Source organism: Botrytis cinerea, chromosome 16 (genome assembly GCF_000143535.2).
Source record: "Botrytis cinerea B05.10 chromosome 16, complete sequence".
Lineage (NCBI taxonomy): Eukaryota > Fungi > Ascomycota > Leotiomycetes > Helotiales > Sclerotiniaceae > Botrytis > Botrytis cinerea.
The window spans coordinates 577784-597722 of NC_037325.1; the positions used below are offsets into that span (position 1 = coordinate 577784).

General features: G+C 43.1%; 7 protein-coding genes across 10 annotated transcripts; 4 read left to right on the forward strand and 3 right to left on the reverse strand.

Moving 5' to 3' along the window:
* Window positions 1–313: 313 nt before the first annotated feature.
* BCIN_16g01430 (hypothetical protein) lies at window positions 314–3080 on the reverse strand. 4 transcript variants are annotated; one of them, XM_001545598.2, is made up of 5 exons: window positions 2502–3080; window positions 2100–2410; window positions 1601–1960; window positions 989–1465; window positions 314–872 (listed from the first exon to the last, which is right to left on the reverse strand). In XM_001545598.2, the coding sequence occupies exons 1-5, from the start codon at window positions 2669–2671 to the stop codon at window positions 427–429; spliced, it is 1764 nt and encodes a 587-aa protein (XP_001545648.1). In that variant the 5' UTR covers window positions 2672–3080; the 3' UTR covers window positions 314–426. The 4 variants fall into 4 exon arrangements, with proteins under 4 accessions (XP_001545648.1, XP_024553706.1, XP_024553704.1 ...); XM_024697888.1 differs by having other exon boundaries at window positions 1601–2410; XM_024697887.1 differs by having other exon boundaries at window positions 2100–3080.
* Window positions 3081–4423: 1343 nt separating this feature from the next.
* Window positions 4424–6809, forward strand: BCIN_16g01440 (hypothetical protein). Its single transcript, XM_001545599.2, has 4 exons — window positions 4424–4909; window positions 4965–5095; window positions 5151–5885; window positions 5936–6809. Exons 1-4 carry the CDS (start codon window positions 4677–4679, stop codon window positions 6661–6663), a joined length of 1827 nt encoding a protein of 608 aa, XP_001545649.1. The 5' UTR covers window positions 4424–4676; the 3' UTR covers window positions 6664–6809.
* Window positions 6810–7083: 274 nt separating this feature from the next.
* Window positions 7084–8403, reverse strand: BCIN_16g01450 (hypothetical protein). Its single transcript, XM_024697890.1, has 2 exons — window positions 8226–8403; window positions 7084–8167 (listed from the first exon to the last, which is right to left on the reverse strand). The coding sequence occupies exons 1-2, from the start codon at window positions 8301–8303 to the stop codon at window positions 7226–7228; spliced, it is 1020 nt and encodes a 339-aa protein (XP_024553707.1). The 5' UTR covers window positions 8304–8403; the 3' UTR covers window positions 7084–7225.
* Window positions 8404–9482: 1079 nt separating this feature from the next.
* BCIN_16g01460 (hypothetical protein) lies at window positions 9483–11257 on the forward strand. The gene is made up of 6 exons (XM_024697891.1): window positions 9483–9787; window positions 9836–9998; window positions 10049–10135; window positions 10258–10448; window positions 10500–10776; window positions 10838–11257. Exons 1-6 carry the CDS (start codon window positions 9579–9581, stop codon window positions 11102–11104), a joined length of 1194 nt encoding a protein of 397 aa, XP_024553708.1. The 5' UTR covers window positions 9483–9578; the 3' UTR covers window positions 11105–11257.
* Window positions 11258–11452: 195 nt separating this feature from the next.
* On the forward strand, window positions 11453–12812 carry Bcrny1. The gene is made up of 2 exons (XM_024697892.1): window positions 11453–11990; window positions 12046–12812. The coding sequence occupies exons 1-2, from the start codon at window positions 11677–11679 to the stop codon at window positions 12599–12601; spliced, it is 870 nt and encodes a 289-aa protein (XP_024553709.1). The 5' UTR covers window positions 11453–11676; the 3' UTR covers window positions 12602–12812.
* Window positions 12813–13222: 410 nt separating this feature from the next.
* On the forward strand, window positions 13223–15335 carry BCIN_16g01480 (hypothetical protein). The gene is made up of 4 exons (XM_024697893.1): window positions 13223–13559; window positions 13611–14155; window positions 14210–14617; window positions 14835–15335. Exons 1-4 carry the CDS (start codon window positions 13346–13348, stop codon window positions 15156–15158), a joined length of 1491 nt encoding a protein of 496 aa, XP_024553710.1. The 5' UTR covers window positions 13223–13345; the 3' UTR covers window positions 15159–15335.
* Window positions 15336–15934: 599 nt separating this feature from the next.
* Window positions 15935–18101, reverse strand: BCIN_16g01490 (hypothetical protein). Its single transcript, XM_024697894.1, has 4 exons — window positions 17786–18101; window positions 16783–17719; window positions 16435–16704; window positions 15935–16310 (listed from the first exon to the last, which is right to left on the reverse strand). The coding sequence occupies exons 1-4, from the start codon at window positions 17975–17977 to the stop codon at window positions 16114–16116; spliced, it is 1596 nt and encodes a 531-aa protein (XP_024553711.1). The 5' UTR covers window positions 17978–18101; the 3' UTR covers window positions 15935–16113.
* Between the last annotated feature and the right edge of the window lie 1838 nt (window positions 18102–19939).

The following is a 19939-nucleotide window of genomic DNA, read 5'->3' on the forward strand; positions in this document are numbered from 1 at the left end:
AAATTCGTTGGCTTTCGTGTATGGTATACTGGAGTGAATAACGTGGGAAACTGGTGGTTGTTATCACAGTCGTGATGGAAGTGTAGTTGTATTTCATGTTGCAGGTGGTTGTATTCGGCTACACGAGAATAGAGATGTTCGTGTCTCTGCTGATAAGCACTAACCCTATTGCAGTATGGACTATCCCACCCTGCAGCACCTTCTTTACTACTACTTGTCTACCGACATATCAAGTGTCCAACAATAAGGTCTTCGTCTCCAGCTACATCCTCTAGATGGTTGAAATTGCTGTGTTGTATATAACCCAAGAGCTTGTCGTACTAGGACCAAATTAATTTTAAAAGTATTTGATTTGTTTAGTATTCGTCATAAACACTACTACTAATCTCTTGTTCATTATCGTAAAGCTATCCCAGTTCTTGACCCTCAAGATTCCTTTTCTCCTCGATACGCCACTGTAGTCCTATTGACAGATTCAGAATCGTCACTGATTGCTGTAACCGCGTCTTCATTGCTTGCAATTTGTGTGCCATCTTCAGCAATTACAATATCACCGTATTGTGATTCCCATCCAAGACCCATCTCCTTGATTAATTTCTGGTTCTGAGTCGGCCATATCTTGCAAAGAGCAAAGTACACAACGAAACTGACAGAAAACGATAGCAACCATCCGAGACGTCCGAGATTCGTAGCACTTTCAGACACGGATGCGCCTAGAGTACCAACAAATCCTGGAAAAGGGAGCGCAACACCACAAATGTATGCAATCATCGCTTGTACATTCCAACCATGGAAATAATAGTAATGCTTGTTTGCTTTTGTGCCATTGTAGAGATGCCCGATGAAAACATTGCCTTTAGTGAGTGCATAATCTGAGAAAGGTTAGCATTAGCTTCACAAAATAAAATGAACTGCTTCCAACTATCGTCAAGTTTGATAGCTCAAGTATTATCCAAATAGGATATATGTTGTGGGTAGAGGAACTTACAATCGCAGACCATTATTGCAACCACACTTGCCATGAATATACCGTAACCCGAAAGGAATGTGGTAAAAACCGACGCTGAAGCGAGAATCTTCCATGGACAGATGGCAAAAGCCAAGAATTCCACAACATATTGCCCGCGGGGAATTGTGAGAAATCGAGGAAACAACATGGTACTATCCGCACCGAATGGAATCATGTTTGCGGCAATGTTTGTACCAAGAATAGATACCATCCAGCAAAATGCCAAGAGAAAAACAGCGAAACGTGTGCTACCCGACCAATATCTATCCAAGATGGCGCTCAGCAAATCCCAAGGATTCCATAGATCCAAACCCCAATTATTGTTGATCGCAGCCGTGGCCAAGATTCCAAATGTGGCAGATAGTGTCACGGATAGAGGCTGAGTAAGAAGTTGCGACCATTGTGCACCCGATCTCGTCGCACTCCATCTCGCGATATCCGGTTGATTTGTGATCACTACATGAGTGACGAGTTAGCAGTTTTTCGTTGCACATTGTGTATGCAAGATCTTAAAAGGTGCTTTGCAAGAATTGGGGAAATGCGTCGCATGGCGAAATGTTAATCGAAGGAAAATAGTGAATCCAAACTTACAAGTCGCAGTATTACCCATGCCACTGTTGATGCCATACATAATGAACCATCCATAGGCAGCCCCTTCACCAAGTGTGCTCGTGTATACTGATCCAACCCTTCCCTTTGTATTGGCCATACAGAAAATGAAAAGTCCAAATACAGCTGGCAAAACAACAATTGATTTAAACCAGAAGAAGGCTCGCAGTTGATATGGTCGGAAAGCACAGAATGGAAAGTGAACTAGCCAGAAGAGGAAGAAGGCAAGCATATTTGCGGATGTAATACCGATCGATTCAGGAATATGATTCGGAATATCAGTGAAGTTGTGTCCGAAAATGCATCGCAAGATATTGCTCATGAAACTTGCGCCAGAGAACACTGTCATTGGCAGCGCATTAGCAAAATGTCGCAAGAGAGAGAATCGATCGCAGGATGGAATGGGATTTCGATCGCCCAGTCCTGGCAAGAAAACACAGAGTGTTTCCATGCGCCGAGAGTAATGAACTGGACCACTTACGTTGCACACCATACCAGATGATAGCCAGGGCAGCGCGAGCTCCAACGAAGTAGTAAGAGCCATACATTCCGAAAACGCTCCTGGCCACGACAGGGTATCCAATATGGTAAACCGAGGCGCATCGACTGTTGAAGTACATGGCGATTGAGCTGATCAACTGAGAGACAAAGATAACGATGATAGCTTGCCACCAATTAAGACCAATTCCCACCATGCTCGAGCCCAAAGTCCAATTGCCAAAGGAGAGTCCTAGGTAGAAGGTAACGAAGTTCCACCAACGCCATGTCCGTTTTTCAGGAGGTGTTGGATCACTACAGGAACGAATTTAGTAGCTGAACTGCTCGCCGTGCGCCAATCCATCGACAAAAGTCCAATTGCGCACCAATTAATGTTGGAACTTACAGATCTTCATTGGACCAGACCTTGTTCGAGCCCGAATGGCGATCGAGAGCAGTATCTTGAACCGTCACATAGTCCATGAAATTCTGTCGACTCGTGAAGGCATTCTTGAAAGCTCCAACCTTTTCCGCCGATTGAGCCTTGAGAGCTGCGACGTTCATGGCGGGGGACATCTCGGATAAAATTTCAATCGACACACACAAGTACTTTATCTTGCGAGGAAGTACGGACGGATACCAACAAAGTGACAACCACGGAAACCAAGAGCTGATGATCTTCACACGAAAAAAATGTCAAGAGAAGATAGGTATCATGCTCCAATCGATTGCGCTCTCTTTTGGGAGAGAGAGAGGGAGAGGGAGGAAAGGGGGAGGAAGAGGAGAGAAGAGCTTTACAGTTTTTGACTGAGGAAAGAAAAGACACAAACTCCACTTAGATAGTCACTACCGCAGGACGACTACCAATCAATTCACTGACATTCTTTCCAGTCCCACTTACCCTGTTCTTCTGATAGATAATGGCCTGGATAGCTTCAATGCTGGTGAGGGAAAGGTATCGACCACCCGGCAAATTTTACTGGTCTGGATCGTGTTGGTGGTGGACACGGACTTGGACCGATTTACATGCCTAGGTACGGATTGCATTGGACCACCGTGGACGTCTTTCCAATGGACGCTTGTTATCAACGCGAGCAACGGTCAAAAACTTGTCGGACGAGACACTTAACCCAGTTAGACCAAGATGGACAATCATCGGAGTCTCGGTTGTATGGGGTACAACACGGCATAAGTGACCAAAACACACGATCAACTTCCTCTAATGGCTTTATCTTGGCTTTGGCTCTCAATGATCAGTCTCTGGGATGGCTTATCAGCTTGATAGCTTGATAGGTCGGACATGCCCGAGTCTGACTGTATTGGATGACACGAACGCGTTGAGTGCGGGTGGGTACCGGTACTGTTGCCACACACATTGTGGTTATCGCGTTGAGGACGGATATCAGAGCATCTTAGATATCTAAGCCTTACTTCAACCTCACAACATATAATTTTAACCGGCAGGATTTCAGCCACCAACTGAGGGCAAACACGACGTCTCGAGATAAATAGCGATATCTACCTATCTAGACGGCCATCTACTACGAATGAGGAAGCTGCAAATGTCCACGGATTATCGAAACCACAGTCGATGAGCTAAAAGGTCACTTTACGACACCTCGAACCTGCATACCTCAAACGGGCAAGCCACCCTCGAAAGTTTGCACCCTTATGTATGGATTTGTGGTTCAATTCATGTCTGCAGAGATTCGCAAGTCTTAGTTATCATGCTCAAAATCCGATTGGGAATTTTATGACCGACAATTACCCTTTACCCCAGACTCATCGTCTATAATTAACCGATTCACACAAATACGGCCACTCGTGCCACTCAACCTCTCTATCTCTATCTCTATCTCTGTCTCTATCTCTACCATCAAGATATTGACTCGTCAAGTCTCTTTTTCAGTGCCAAATGCTACCATTCAAACAATACACTTCGTTCCAAGCCAGCTCGTAGTCGAGAAAGGGTTTCTGAGAATTGAACATCAACCTGTCGGATTAAGAGCAAGTCTTCATTCTGATGATTCGGATTTTTGGGAATGAAGTATAATTTTATTGCCGATCTAAAGAGTTTGCAAACCGCGACGATCCGCTCAAGAACATTGAGGATACAAGCTTTCATCAGTGAGCGTATTGGGAAAGTCCTCAGAAACTAGCTTAATTTAATGTAACTTGTTCGTATATTTTCTCATAGCGGACGCACGACATAGAAGAAGGTGGAGACGAATTATACACACCCATCATGATCTACCTCTGCTTCGATTTTTTATCGTACCCCGCTCAAGGTTTTCCTCAAAATGGTTACTCAAAGGTTTTTTCATCCATGATTGAGTTTGATAAAAAAAGACTCCAAGCTGCAAGTGCCGATTAAGGTTTGCAACGGCGTTGTTACTAATGACGCAACACAGAGCTTCAACCATGATTTTGTCATAGTTGGCAGATGTGTAGATCGCATTTAGAGAATGATCTTCAATCTTAGGCTTGTTACTTCTTCCATTATGATTCGCGATTTTCGTTGCTCTCTTTCTCGCCCTCGAGATACATCACAACCTCAAAAAACCCATCGACATCCATTATTATGGAGCAAAGAACTGCTGTCGACTCGGAGGAGTCTTCTACAAACATATCCAAGACCCAAAATTCGGTAATTGACTCCGAAGCTCGAGTAGGAGCAAATTCCCCAGGCCCAAGTGAAAAAGACATCGAGACTGCCAATAATGACATTGGAAATGCCACCCAAGCTGGTGTACAAAATATTGAGGCCGTGTCAATGACCTGGACAACCTGGTCTTTAATAATAGCATACATTGGGTGCGTTTCTTCGGATGATATCGGTGGATCTTCAATGTTCTAACAAAAATGACAGAGTATTCCTCATCTCCTTCACCACTTCGCTCGAATCGCAAGTGGTCATGTCCCTTTCTGTTTTTGCTACAAGCTCATTCAACAACCACTCTTTGATTTCAACAGTATTAGTCGTTCAAAGCGTCGTCATGGGTCAGTGAGCTCCGTAACTGCTAACCTTTTGTGTATATGTATTGATTCAAGATAGCTGTTATTAAAGCGCCCATGGCCAAAACCGCCGATGTATTTGGTCGACTCGAAGCCTTCACCATTTCGATAATTCTCGCCATAATCGGCGGCGCCACAATGGCCATATCCAACGATGTCCAAACTTATGCCGCCGCCCAAATATTCTACGCAGCTGGCTCCACCGGTCTTCAAATTCTACAGCAAATTTTTATTGCTGATACGACTAATCTCCTCAATCGTGCTTTATGGTCTAGTTTGCCGCAAATTCCATTCTTGATCACTGTTTGGATTGGAGCACCAATTGGAGACAAGATTCTTAAAACTACAACATGGAGATGGGGTTATGGTATATGGTGTATAATCCTGCCAGTCGTATTCTTACCCTTGGCGTTGTCTTTGTTCCTCAACAATAGAAAGGCGAAGAAGGCTGGCCTCACTGCTCCGTCACCTTTGAAGAAATTAGGTCCGATTGCAATCACAACAACTCTCTGGAACGACTTGGATATTGGAGGCATGATTTTGTTGAGTGCGGCGTTTGCCCTTATTCTAATTCCACTCACCATTGCGTCTAAAGCCTCGAAAGGATGGGCTAGCCCGGATATCATCGCAATGATCGTTCTAGGAGTCATTTGCTTTATCAGTTTTCCTGTTTGGGAATCTGTCAAAACGCTTGCACCGCATCCACTCGTTCCCCTAGGTCTCTTGAAATCCCGTACATTCTGTGCAGGATGTGGCATTGGATTCTTCTACTTCAGTAAGTTTCACTTTGGTCGGTTAGCCAGCTCTCGTATTAATACTTTCAAGTGGCATTCTTCCTCTCGGTTCAACCATACTTCTACTCCTATCTTCTTGTCGTTCAGGATCTCTCTATCCCCGCTGCCGGTCACGTAACACAGGTGTTTTCTTTCACTGCAACTATTTCGTCTGTCATCATATCTTTCTTTATCAAGTATACCAAATACTACAAACCGTACATTACAGCTGGAGCGCTCATCTACCTGATGGGTATCGGACTCATGTTTCATTACCGCCGGGAAAATTCATCTATCGCACAGATCATTGGCACGCAAATTGCTGTCGGTATCGGCGGGGGAATGCTCAACGTCCCGGCTCAACTCGCCGTCCAAGCTTCCGTTCCTAGTCATCAGAATGTCGCTGTCGCAACAGCCGTTTACTTGACTTGTGTAGAGATGGGCGGCGCTGTTGGAAGTGCCATTTCTGGCGTCATCTGGGGACAAGATATTCCTAAGAAATTGGCCCAATACTCATCCACTATCGATAGTAAGGCCGTTTACAATAGTATTACCAATGCTCTCGCGTATCCTATGGGAACACCTGAGAGAATCGCAATCAACAGGGCGTATCAAGAGACTATGCAAAAATTGCTCATCGTGGCGCTCTGTGTGAGTGCACCGATCGTGCTTTTATCTTTGGTGATTAAGAATGCCAAGTTGGATGCAGGAGAGGATAAAGTCAAGGGGAGAGTTATCGGAGGTAGAGTGGAGAGGAAAGAAGAAGCAGCCTTAGTTTAATGTTTCCAAGAGACGAGGAAATGTCAAAATAGATAAGATTCTCGATATAATTGAGATTCATGGGAAGTTAGATGGTTAGACTTTGAGCTATAGAACCACATCGAGTAAAAGACAACTAGATAATAGAAGTATAATGTTTAATTTCAATTGGATAATGAAGCGGTAATTTGTAGATTGGATTTGAATATGAGGGTATAAACCATGTACCTGTGTGTGGGTGGCGATGGCGGCGATGGTTGCTATTCGGGTTTTGCGAAAGAGGAGATATAGAATATTGGGTGACTCTTTTTCGATTGATCTTTCCCTTTCACTTGATTTTGGTTCTGGCGATTCACCATATGAATAAAGCGATCACATGCATCATTCTACTTCTTGTACACTTAATCAGGCTTTCCGTTCACTCGAAGAATAGTCTGACGATGAAAAGCTTCCAGGTCTCGAATTCGATTAAAATAATCCAACCAATGAAGGCTCACATCCAGTCTACTATATTACGGGATTGAGACCATATCAGTGTAGGGCAAACCCTGTTCAGAGCCACCACTTTCTCCGTAAGACCGCATCAAAGTCCCCTCAAGCCAAATCGTCTACTCACAACACCGGCCAAGATACCAAATGCCGAACCCCCAAGATGTCCCGCATGGCCGACACCCGGCTGCCACCCGTTATTGAGGGCCAGAATACTATAGACAGCTCCTCCTCCTACCAAAAACCATGCCGGAATTCCTATGGGTACGAACATGAATTGCCAAGACACGTTCGGGTGTTTGACCGCCAACATGGTAATTAGGCCTGACAAACTGCCAGATGCACCACAACCGCGATCTATACTATTTATAGAGCTTTTGTTCTGGTTGAATGGAACGCCGTGCTTCCATATGTACAGAGAGGCAAGCGAACATGTAACACCGGCACCAGCCCAGATAGTTACGAAGGTCAGAGGATTAACCAAAGGAGCCATGGCTAGCATACAATACATGTTCGCGAAAAGATGGTAGTATGTCTGGTGCATGAAGCTGTGAGTGATGAGTGTATGGATCCGTCCCTCATCTATATTCTGCTGAGAGAGGACGAAATTCTTCTCGAAATATTCTGGTGTGAGTTTTGGAATGAAATTGGGAAGGGGAAAGTCAACGAATGGAGAACGGTTGTAGCTGAGGGTTACGAATGTACATCCTACAGCAATTACAATCGCAAGTGGGTAGCTAGAGCGGGGTTTGCGATATCTGATTGTCGGGGCGGGATCGATGGGTTGGTGTTCATTTTGAGCATGTTGCGTATGTTGCGTATGTTTATTTTGATGTTTGCTTTTGGCATGTTGCTCGCGTTGTGCCCACTTGGAACCACGTGCTAATGGGGTAGATGAGAAGAAGGGGCGAGAGCCACTTGATGAGATAGCCTTCAATAGAGGTAATTTGCGAACCAGCGAATTTGGATTAACGGAGCTGAAGAACGAAGAATGGAAATCTCGAGTGTGCATGCAGCGCGAAGAAATCCGACGAGACTATAGGTAATTAGATATTGGCTTACTTAGAACTGCGGGTGGACAGGGTTTGATATACTAAAGTTTGTGTAGCTGGTCGTAACGACGATTTCTGCATATGGAGGCCCAATGATCGAGATCCAACGAGAAAGGCCATGGTGGAATAAGCAAGCTAGTTACCCTGGCCTGTTATATGCCGTCTTATGATGAAATTGTTGCGATAAAGTCGAAAAATGTTAGCCAATATCAATTAGTTCCCACCGCCTGCAAGAACAAGCATTCATATTCGGCAGAAGGGACGTGATTGATGAGTGTTGGGAGTTTAGGCATTCACGTGACACATCATATGGCTTACTAAGATTACTAGTCGTCTGTGGCTTGACGCTGTGCAATCAATCGAAATGTAGGTCTTCCATCTCATCATATTTTCTGTGTGACGGAAAACCTTCTTCTGCTGTACATTGATTAGAGGGGAAGAAATCTACATGTACGACACACCGCTTATCGCAACTGTAAGTCCATGTAGATTTTGTTTTGAAGTTTCTGCAAGTTAGATGCCGTCTGGCACTTCTGATATACAATCAAGAATTTGATATCGACCTAGCCGAGCTATGGACTCCTCCGGGAGGTGATTAGACGTTGATAATGCGGGGATATTCTGCAGAATTCTCATTTCTTACGCCACTATCAACCGTCTAAACTAAAGTCTGACTGTGCTTATGTGTAGGGAAACTGCCGGCTAAGTAGTGTGATGACTTTAGATGCGTAGCACTTGTGCGATGTAGCCACTGAAATATTCCAACTTCATCAAAACTTACTCTGGCGATATCAATACCCAAGATGCTACTGACTTTACCAACAGAAAGGAATTTGCCAAGAAAGACAGTCGTACAATGAGATCCACTTATTCGACAACGTCCCTTGTATCCTGTGCTCGATGCTCACACCCCAAGGATAGTGCAGTCATATAAATCGCCATTGATTGCGGTGGAAGGAGGTCATGTATACATGTGTTGGCGTATAATTATAGGATGCTTTTGTATGGAGTAAGCAGTGCAAGTGCTTAGCTTTCGCCAATGACTTCAGGGGATATCGAGGGAGAATGTTACGCCTCAACAAGTATCATTCGATATCACCCATCGGGCTTCAGATGCTTGTATCTGCATATATGCATTTGCTCATGTCAAACCACCATAGAAAGTTTTGACTCGCTTCGCCAAGAGTTTCTAAAGCTTTCAACTGTCCGAAAGCATCCCATTCTTGAGTCTGGAAGCCGAAGAGTCAGCTACTGACCGGAGAGCTTCGAGATAGTTACACTCACAACCGCGTCAGACAAGAAAGAAGAACAGAAATTTATGAAGTATTTATAGTGTTCAATGGCATTTATGATTACTTGTACTATGAAACCCGCTAGATTGACTTCTTTTTCACTATGCATTTCCTCTACTTTGGAGCTCTTTCAATTCTTCTTGTTCTTCAGCCATGTATTGATGTCGCTGAAGCAGCTTCGTATCCGCGTTATGCCCCTGATGCAGTAGATAAACTAGCAGCAAAAGGTCTTGCGAAACTGGCGGCGTATCAAGCTATAAACTATCCACACAGCACTTGCACGATCAAAAATGCTATAAAGCGTCGCGAATGGTAAGGTGATAATAGTACCCAATTACCCCCAGACCTAATCTTTTGCAGGAGCGATCTCTCAGGGCAGGATCGAATCGCATACACAAATGCCGTGCTTTGTTTACAGTCCAAAGAACCTATCACGCCTTCTGAAGTTGTGCCGGGTGTTCGAAGTCGCTTTGATGACTTCGTTGCCGCGCATATAAATCAGAGCTTTACCATTCATGGTACAGTAGGTACATGCTATATCTAAGTATCCTGTGATCTGAACTAATGATATAGGGCAATTTTCTGGGCTGGCATAGATATTACGTTCATACATACGAAAAAGCACTCCGCGAAGAATGTGGATACAAAGGATATCAACCTGTGAGTCTTGACTCCGTCTGTCTTCCATTACCCCAAATTGGTGTTTTGCACCTCAATTGCCCCAAACCTTCCTCGGTCCTATACTTCAAACTTTCTCACAGCCTGCCACTGACGAACTCCAGTATTGGAACTGGGGCAGATACGCCGACGACCCGATACACTCCCCGCTCTTTGACGGAAGTCCTACTAGCATGAGCGGCAATGGCTTGTATTACAATCATACTGGTGTCCCTATCAACCTCGCGCCGGCACCATTCGACATTATCCCGCCTGGTGTTGGTGGTGGATGTGTTACCACAGGTCCGTTTAAGAAGTATATTGCTTTGGTCACATTATGTTATCAATGTGCTAAATAGTTTTGTAGTATGACTGTCCACCTTGGCCCAGTCTTCGGGACAATATCCGGCACACCAGTGAACCCTCAAGCCGACGGCTTCGGTTACAATCCACGATGCCTCCGCCGCGATGTCAATGTTCACAGTGCCGCTGTTACGAAAACCAACTATACTTACGACCTCATAACAAAACCTTCAAATGCAGATATATATTGGTTCCAGACTGTGATGCAAGGCTTGTTCAGCATAGGAGAATGGGGCGTTCATACCGGAGGGCATTATACAGTGGGCGGAGATCCGGGCGGTGTAAGTGAATTTCTTCTCTGGACCCCTTCCTGGAGATCGTAAGTACTAACAATACACGCAGGACTTCTTTACATCTTCCGGCGACCCGGCTTTCTATCTTCATCACGGCATGATAGATCGGGTTTGGTGGATATGGCAACTTCAGGATTTGGCAAAGAGACAGGATGCCGTCTCGGGAACGATGACTTTGAACAACGTCCCTCCTAGTAGAAACACCACCTTGGAGGATCTACAGGATATTGGATATAATGCGGGTCCTGTGCCATTGCAAGATCTGATGAACACACTAGGAGGGCTGAATGGAGAACTGTGCTACATCTATGTGTGATTCGAGGTAAGAAGCACAGGCAAAGAAAAGCCATCGTTGTCTTGACCATTAAATCGAGATCACATCTCCAGCAACAAAGATGACGTCCCCAAAACGATGTGTTGAAATGTATATTCCATCGAGACACAGGAATTCCATTCATTTAGCTCATCACTTGCTTGGCCGAGTACTGGCGGTACCTGATCGTTCTTTGTGTACAACTCAGTGAGGGTGAAACATTCAGGGGCACATGGGCGAATCTACAGGGGCTTATCGACGAATTATCTTATCACATGCCCGGCCCAAACGCTTATCAGACCCTTAGCACACTTAATTTAGCACCTTACGTAGCTCACCTGCGCGTTATCTGAGCTTGAAGAAGGTTCAAAGGGAAGGCAAGGGAAGGGAATCCGCAGCAGCAGCATGCTTCCTTTTCCCTTCTTCCAATAGATCAACCGCTTATGTTCAATATAAATACAACAACATAAACACAATCCATCTCCCTTCTCCGATATAACAGATTACCAACAGATACATTTTCATGCCCATTTTCCTCTCTCGCAATCAATCAACGTAGAGTCAATCCGTCCATCATGGCGTCCAACACAACTTCTTCCGTCTCTTCTATCCGTAAAGCCATCTCCTTTGCAGGTGGTCTCCTATCACAAATACCATTGATCAATAATCCATCGTTTTCTTCATCGGCAGTCACAGCCCCCAGACCCTACATCCCCTTTGGAAATGCACCGTCTTGTCCATCGACCTCTCCTCTCTCCTGCCACAACAGCACCGCCGCTCCGGATTCTTGCTGCTTCATCTATCCCGGAGGCCAGCTTCTCCAGACTCAATTCTGGGATTACAGTCCCGCAATAGGGCCGGCCGATAGCTGGACTCTTCATGGCCTTTGGTTTGTTCGCCTGCCACCAGTTTTCACATGTTTAAAAGCTTACCAAGTCTCCTAGGCCGGATCTCTGCGATGGTTCCTATCCCACATATTGCCATAGTACTCCTCAATACCACAACATAACCTCCATTCTAACAGCCGCATCCCAAACTGATCTTCTCGCATACATGCATGAATATTGGCTCCCCAATCGAGGCTCTGCCGAAACCTTTTGGGAGCATGAGATGAACAAACATGGAACGTGCGTAAATACTCTCGCGCCAGCTTGTTATGGCGACAAATACGAAGCTGGTGATGAAGTCGTCGATTTCTTTACAAGGGCTGTAGGATTATTCAAAGAGTTGGATACTTATAAAGCACTCGAGAAGGCGGGAATTGTGCCAAGTTACTCGGCTACTTATACTGAGGATCAGATTCAGACCGCATTGACTGCGGTTACTGGGAGTGAGGTTGTGTTGGGCTGTTCGAGTGGCAGATTGAATCAAGCATGGTACAGCTTTAATGTCAAAGGAAGTTTGCAGTTGGGAGAATTTGTGGCTACAGACCCGGCTGGAAAAGGTGGAAGAGGAACTTGCCCTAAAAAGGGTATTAAATACTTGCCCAAGAAGAAGTAATCGCGTTTCTTTATAATCGTTTGATGCGGGCTAAACTGCTGCATTTGTATATCTAGGAAACACCTAGGATTCAGTTGGGCTTTTGGATTTTATAAGATGGATGGCTTGTTTGAATAGGGAATTGTATGGCATTGCATTGGATGGTATTTCCTATTAGGGTTTTAATGTGGAATAGAAGGTACCTTACGGAAGTCTCAACGACTTCCCCCCAAACCACCCACTTTGTCTGATGATCTGATGCCCCGACGGTGAATAATACCTCTTGACTTCTTGCACCTTGACACGTTCACTCGGAACATAACTGTCTCGGCATTGATTAACTCGGATCTTGTACAGGCATTATCGATTGGTTCCCCAGTATCTCGAAAGTGACCTAGCCAATACTATTATCTTATGCTGGCTTTACAGCTCCGTCATTTGCATATTCATGGGCCATTTCGTTGTCACACAAATGCGGGGAGTTCCTGCATTGTCCAATGGTATCGGATGTATTAATTAGTTAAAGATTTTAGCACCCCGGTTTCTGCAACAGTCCGTCAATCATGGTGATTGTGTGGTTTTATCCCAGCCCTTGGGTCCTCCACTTTCCCAATGGAAAGAAAAACGGGTATCTGACAGCTCGAGTGGGTGGGTATCTGCAGATTCCCATCTGCTTGGTCCTCACATTTATTTCTTTATGGACTTCTCTGTTTTGGTGAAGCATTGTATTCGTGTATATCCTCGAGGGAGTCAATCTCGAATTGTATGGATAAAATGTTGAATACAATGTTGGTTCCAATCATTGTTATTTTGTTATCCTACATTGCATATGGGATAGTATGGCGTCTATACTTCAGTCCAATTGCCGAATTCCCCGGACCAAAGTTGGCTGCCATTTCCATACTCTATGAAATATATCATGAGATTGTCTTGGGAGGAAAATATACCTTCAAGATTAAGGAGTTGCATGAGAAATATGGTAAGTCCTTCCTTCCTATTGTCTAACATGAGCTTGATACTTTTCGAATAGGACCCATAATCCGTATCAATCCGTGGGAGCTTCATATCAGTGATCCGGACTACTACGATGAACTGTATGCCGCTGGGGGGAAGAGACGTGATAAATACCCTTACTACACCAAGCAATTTGGTAATTCCGAGTCGATGATTGGCACTGTCTCACACGATCACCATCGTCTTCGTCGAGGAGTCATGAACCGTCATTTTTCCAAAGCCAGTGTTTTCCGCCTCGAACCCATGATTCAGAAGTATGTAGATTCACTTGTGCGTCGGCTCCGTTCATACAAAGATTCTAAGAAACCAATTAATCTCTCGTGGGCCTTTTCGTGTTTTACTTTTGATGTCATTTCGGAATACGCGTTGGGACAAACAAATAGTTCTATTGAGAGTTCTGACGATTTTCACACGGATTTCCATGATGCAATTGAAAACATTGGTAACATATCACATGTTACAAAGGTCTTTCCGTGGATATTCACGTTGATGCAGTGCATGCCAATGTCGTTGATAAAATTTCTTGATTCGAAAACTGTTAGTGTTGTGGAATTTCAAATGGTAAGCATGCAGTTGACTATTTTTCTGACATTGGAGGCATTGACTGGATTCTAGGAAATGAAAGCTCAGATTGGTGCTATCATCAATGGAAAGAACAATAATCATGAACGCTCCTCTCAGCCGACAATCTTCCACGAAATACTCTCCAGTGATCTTCCCCCAAACGAGAAATCAGTAGCTCGTCTCTGGCAAGAAGGACAAACAGTCATCGGAGCCGGTACTGAAACAACAGCTTGGACATTATCTGTGATTGCCTACCATGTCCTCGCTAACCCTGATATTCTATCGAAGCTTCTTGCCGAGATGGAGGGGAAAAATGGATTGAAGGAATTAGAGCAGTTGCCATATATGACAGCTGTGATACAAGAGGGGTTGAGATTAAGTTTTGGAGTTGTGGCACATTTGCAAAGGATATCTCCGGATCAAGTGTTGAAGTTTCATGATTGGGAAATTCCCCCTGGTGTATGTTTTCTCCCGATTCATTTTTGTACATCTCATCACCCCAAGGGTTCTAGCTCAAATCGTACTTCGACAATGGAAGAATCTTCGATTCTTGAGTACAACTGGAAGATTCAAACGGTTTGAAATATCGTGAAAGTTCACATCCATCCCACCAATCCAAATTATTATCCTTACTTTCCTTCCCCTCCATCATCTCCAGCAGTTAACACCACTTCAGACGCCTGTATCCATGTCCTCCTACCTCCAACATCTCGACCCACGTATTTTCCCCTCCCCCAACACGTTCTCACCAGACCGCTTCCTCGAAAACCCTTCTCTATCAAAATATATCGTAAGTTTCAGCAAAGGATCTCGTCAGTGCTTGGGTATCAATTTAGCATGGGCCGAGCTGTATTTGTGTGTTAAGGGTGTTATTGGAGAGTTGAATTGTGGAGATGGGAATTTGGCGTTGCATGATACGGATATAGGGGATGTGGAATGTACGAGTGATTATTTCGTGCCGGCGAGTAGTGGGAGGGGAGTGAGGGTTTTGGTTGGGTAGATGGGTTGGTTCAAAATGAAGGGTTGGAGAGGAAAGAAATTGTAAAGTGGCTGAGAGGATTGATTATCTTGCTTTCTAATTCGGATTGTGATCGATGTATACGTTACGACGCATGATTCTCAAAAACCATACATCTATCGACGAACTCACGCTCTCTATTTAGAATCGTTGCTGGTATTCTTACTACAGTTGTTCTTTATACCTCTAGGTCGAGCACTGGAACTTGCGTGTATCTGTATCTATATAGGATTCAATCTTAGTACACCTTTAAACAACATTTCCCAGATGAATTTGCAGAACTCAGCACTCATGCAATAAATATACAGTAATTTTTTTGGTCGACTGTGATAGTGAATTACGTATTTCTTGTTTCGTAATGAGTTATATATACCTGATGAAAGATCGGTGTGTTCGTATCGCTTGTAAACTCTCTTGGAATTCTGTTTATAGTGCCTTGACTACACCATATGGAGCCAGTCAACTAAGTTATCGAAGACCGAATGTTATATTCAAACACTATTCTGGTGTGTGTTGCATATATTGTGTTTCTTTGTCTTCCTCTTCTTAATATTTTCTCATTCACTGCCCCCAACATCAAAGGGGTTATTGTATACCACTATTAACAAATTGGATCATATATCGACATATGAACTAATAAGGTTAATACAACAAACACACCCTTTATGACATATAAAAAATCTCCCTCAAAAATCTTTGCACCATAGTTTCTTGCGGGCTTTAAAACATATTCCCGGTGGTTGCAGTTGACTGGATCGTGGATAAAAGAATATATATTGCTGTCAATCTAATTTTACTGGTGAAACCAACTTGTAAATATTTAACAAATGAAAATAAAACAAAACCCGAACTAGTGATCAAATTAATAGCACCTATCTCATTCTCACGCACTGATATTCATCCCCCTGCTCCTCACTCCTCTCCAACTTTTAGGCCTTTAAACTCTTCTCTTGATCTCGATCTCCGCTACCGGATTTGGACTGATCGAAATATCAAAACCGAAGTTTTCTGGTCTTCCTCCTCCCTTCATCTCTGTATCCCCAACATTTCTGAAGTCCCACCCTCTCAAAAACTCTATCAGGATTATTTTCATTTCAATTCCTGCGAAGAAACGACCTGGGCACGCGTGGTTACCTATTTGAATATTAGTTGTTGATTCTTCGGAGGACTCTTCGTTTTTATGACTGGGCTTAGGTGAAGTTGACAGGAGATTCAATGAATTTGAGAGAGATGAGAATAGGAGGTAGGGAATACATACCATGACCAAAATTCATAGCTTCCTTACTCGTTGTCACAAATTGATATTTGGATTCATTTCCTGGAGTCTCGCGGATTGAAGCAAAGCGGAAAGGAGAGAAAACACTGGGAGGATCGAGCTGGGGCATAGTGGAAGGATCTTGGGAAAGCAAAGAGAGATCGGGGCCCGCCATGTTGAGTACTTGGGCATCGTATCCTATGCGGGTTCCTTTGGGGATAGTGTGGCCGGTAGATAAGTGAAGAGAACTGGTTGTTATGCGGGTGTTTGTAACTGGTATTTGTTAAATTGCTTTCTTGTATTTTCTATATTTTATCTTGATATAAATTGGAAAAAGACTGGTCAACTTACGTATGGCAACGGGGCTCAACCTCTGACTTTCTTTCATGAGACTATCCAATTTCTTGAGTTTTACCATTGACTGTTTCTTCAGAGATTTCTTTCCGCTGCTATCAACTTCAAACCCATCTTCTGCGATCACACGTTCGATTTCTTCGCGGAGAGGTGCGATAAATTCCGGGTGGGAAGCGAGATCGAACAAGATATGACAAAGAGCCATAGTCGTTGTATGAATTGAAGCGAACGATAGACTCAACTGGTTTATGGCCAAGGTGTAAGGATCCTCTCTAAGCTCCGGACTTGTGTGCTTCATGATCCAGCCAACAAACGTTCCCTGAGCATCATCAACTCCATTACTCGATTCCCCTCTAATTCCCTTTCCCTCTCTAGCCCTCTGAAGATATTGATTGATAACTGGCTTCAACAAATCTGCTGCCTTAGCCGTATGCGTTTTTACCTTCTTAATGTCTGGTAGGAATGGTAGAACAAAGTATCTTGCCCATACCGGCCATTCAACCGCAGCATCCCTCGCTTTTGCAGAATCGACCGTATATTGAGTGCTAGCTTGAATCCACTCTTCATTTCTGCTAAGAGGTCTTCCCACAAAGACTCTCCCGCTAACCAATGCCACGATTCTTACTACTTTCTCAAACAAAGCCACTTTGTTCCAAGATTCGTCCGTGCCAAATTCTGTTTCTAATGCATAGGTCGTTTCATCTTCGAGAGCACTAACAGTTGATGGAGAATGGCGAGTTAAATCACTTTTGACAGTTTTAACGACGACAGGCAAATCCTTGGCGAGTTTGGTATGAGGTGTGAGAAACATGCGGTGAAGTTCTTTCTGGAAGGATACTTTTTCTTCGGTGAGGTTGCGGACTTCTTCGTGAGTGCAATGGGGTAGGACAACCATGGGAGGATCGCTGGGGAGGACGAAGGGAGTGTCAGGGTACTGATTTGTGAGCTAGAATTAATACTGGGATCCCAAGAGACGAATAGCTGATGGAAATATCCTTACTTTGGCCGTTCCTTCAAGTAATGCCTCTTGCCAATAATCAGCACCTGGTTTTCCCACAATTGGAAGATCCAACTTTTGGGGCCGAGAAAGTATGGCTTTTATAACGTAGGCTAGAACAATCAACGCCGAAGCACTTAAGAAGAGTGGTGACATGGTCATGTCTTTGCTTTTATCGAAGAGTGCTGGCGACATCTTGAAAGATATTCGATGTATGTCCTTAGTTCAATCAATTCGTATGTCTTCAGTAGTTGTAAAACCCAAGAATGAAATGAAGCAACTGAAGCTCATCCAAAACTTCCTAGTTATAAAAAAAGGCAGTGGAAACAAATATGTAGAAAGATTGAATGGTACAGAATTCAAAGTGTTTACGAGGGCAGCGAAGACTTATTTATATACTCGAGTGTATTCATCCCATCTCAACCCCTTCCCTAAACCTCCTATTTCCTGACATCCAAAAACCAATCAAACTCAGTGACCGACAAGCAGGAGGTGCTACCCACCTGTCATGTAAATCCCCAGTCAATCTACCATCTAACCTCACACAGACGGATGGACACAACTGCGTTCATTTCAACCCATATCTCCTGTTTCCTCCCTAAACTCCGACCTACATAATCCCCATCATCATTGCCAAATGACCTGCGCATGCAGTGGACAAGGATAAAAGAACTTTTGTTCTTGAATCTTCAATCTTCAATCTTCATGAAAACATTGGGCAGTTCTTGCAGATCATTCACCGTTTGAGTTTAACTGCATCGCGTCCCTTGTAACTATTTTTCGGCATTGAAGTTGCCGGTAGCCTTACGGACTTCAAGTTCCATGCTTTCACTGTCATGTCTGGTCTTGTCTGGTCTTCTCATATCGCAAGTTGATTTCACGAATCGGCTCGGACAACATTACCCAGCCGCATAATATTTGATTCTCAACCTAGGATATGTTGAACTAACCATCTGACATTTGCATCATATAAATACCGTTGATATACCGTTGATGCGCCGTTAATGCACCGGCACTGTACTACTAGTCTACAATGCGCCATATACCGTCGGAACTTGACAAACTTGAAATATCTCTGTTTTATTATTATTCAATATAAAAAATAAGAAAATTGCGAAATGATATTATCAATAAAATTTTATAAAAAAATGAATAATTTTTTTTTTTCGATTTTTTAAGTAGATTTATAAAGAGTTAAAATTGAAATTTATAAAATTTTATAAAAAATCGTTTATTTTGTATGAGAAAAACATTACAAATTAGAATTTTTGAAGAACTTTCAATTTCAATATTATAATAGTTATTATAGAAATATTTCTTTTGTAACAAAAATCGTAACAATTTCCACTTTTTCTTTATAGAAAATATAAGAAATTTTTGTATTAAAATTAGATTTATAAAAAGCTAAATTCTTATTATTATTTTCACAAATTAACTTTCTTTTAAAAAATAATAATTGATTATTAAAATACAAATATTAAAAAAGCATTGATTTTGATAGATTTTGAAATAGCCCATTCAGTGATATAGCCTACTCGGTGTTAAACTACATTATCTATTTTTCAAATTTTAATTATTAACTATTTTATTAATATCTGTCAGGATGATACACTTTACCGACGACCCACAAAAGCGTGGAGTATTCCGAATGCTTCCGAAACAGTGAATCTACTATATATACTCAATCAGGTGATCGCTCCCTGACAATATTTCCACCCAAGTGTAGAGAATAATCGCCTGGCAGCTTATGGTTAATATATTTCTGATATTTTATAATATTGGAGAAAAGATCTGTTATCAGTATTCTATATCTAACAAGTAGTGTTTTTTCTAATCCTTTGATTTTGGTGGATCGACGTGCATATTAACTTGGTTTCACTGAGACAAATACCCTCACAAATAGCAACAACACAAATACGAGAAGGCTCGGAACCATGGGATTGCGATTGGTTCTTCATCCCATCGATGTCTAAGATTAAGGTTCGGATCGTTATGCAGTGGGGAGATTGTATCTCGAGTTGTCTCAGAGAAAACATCGTATCTATCTAAATTCCCAACTTCGTCAATGATAGTGTCCTATAACCGCATGCAATACTTTTATGTAGCTATGCTATTCTTATGCACGTTCGAACGTTGAAGGGGGTGGAGGAAAGAAAC

Bases quoted from the DNA above. Each gene is read 5' to 3' on its own strand.
- BCIN_16g01430 (XM_001545598.2), bottom strand. From the start codon at position 2,671: ATGTCCCCCGCCATGAACGTCGCAGCTCTCAAGGCTCAATCGGCGGAA. The intron at 2,411-2,501 runs GTAAGTTCCAAC...TCGTTCCTGTAG, and splicing joins GTCTGGTCCAATGAAGATCT to TGATCCAACACCTCCTGAAA. The intron at 1,961-2,099 runs GTAAGTGGTCCA...TGCCAATGACAG, and splicing joins CATCTGGTATGGTGTGCAAC to TGTTCTCTGGCGCAAGTTTC.
- BCIN_16g01440 (XM_001545599.2), top strand. From the start codon at position 4,677: ATGGAGCAAAGAACTGCTGTCGACTCGGAGGAGTCTTCTACAAACATA. The intron at 5,096-5,150 runs GTCAGTGAGCTC...GATTCAAGATAG, and splicing joins CGTTCAAAGCGTCGTCATGG to CTGTTATTAAAGCGCCCATG. The intron at 5,886-5,935 runs GTAAGTTTCACT...AATACTTTCAAG, and splicing joins CATTGGATTCTTCTACTTCA to TGGCATTCTTCCTCTCGGTT.
- BCIN_16g01450 (XM_024697890.1), bottom strand. From the start codon at position 8,303: ATGGCCTTTCTCGTTGGATCTCGATCATTGGGCCTCCATATGCAGAAA. The intron at 8,168-8,225 runs GTATATCAAACC...AATTACCTATAG, and splicing joins GACCAGCTACACAAACTTTA to TCTCGTCGGATTTCTTCGCG.
- BCIN_16g01460 (XM_024697891.1), top strand. From the start codon at position 9,579: ATGCATTTCCTCTACTTTGGAGCTCTTTCAATTCTTCTTGTTCTTCAG. The intron at 10,449-10,499 runs GTATATTGCTTT...ATAGTTTTGTAG, and splicing joins ACCACAGGTCCGTTTAAGAA to TATGACTGTCCACCTTGGCC. The intron at 10,777-10,837 runs GTAAGTGAATTT...CAATACACGCAG, and splicing joins TGGGCGGAGATCCGGGCGGT to GACTTCTTTACATCTTCCGG.
- Bcrny1 (XM_024697892.1), top strand. From the start codon at position 11,677: ATGGCGTCCAACACAACTTCTTCCGTCTCTTCTATCCGTAAAGCCATC. The intron at 11,991-12,045 runs GTTTGTTCGCCT...CAAGTCTCCTAG, and splicing joins TGGACTCTTCATGGCCTTTG to GCCGGATCTCTGCGATGGTT.
- BCIN_16g01480 (XM_024697893.1), top strand. From the start codon at position 13,346: ATGGATAAAATGTTGAATACAATGTTGGTTCCAATCATTGTTATTTTG. The intron at 13,560-13,610 runs GTAAGTCCTTCC...CTTTTCGAATAG, and splicing joins GGAGTTGCATGAGAAATATG to GACCCATAATCCGTATCAAT. The intron at 14,156-14,209 runs GTAAGCATGCAG...ACTGGATTCTAG, and splicing joins GTGTTGTGGAATTTCAAATG to GAAATGAAAGCTCAGATTGG.
- BCIN_16g01490 (XM_024697894.1), bottom strand. From the start codon at position 17,977: ATGTCGCCAGCACTCTTCGATAAAAGCAAAGACATGACCATGTCACCA. The intron at 17,720-17,785 runs GTAAGGATATTT...CTCACAAATCAG, and splicing joins TACTTGAAGGAACGGCCAAA to TACCCTGACACTCCCTTCGT. The intron at 16,705-16,782 runs GTAAGTTGACCA...AACAAATACCAG, and splicing joins GTTGAGCCCCGTTGCCATAC to TTACAAACACCCGCATAACA.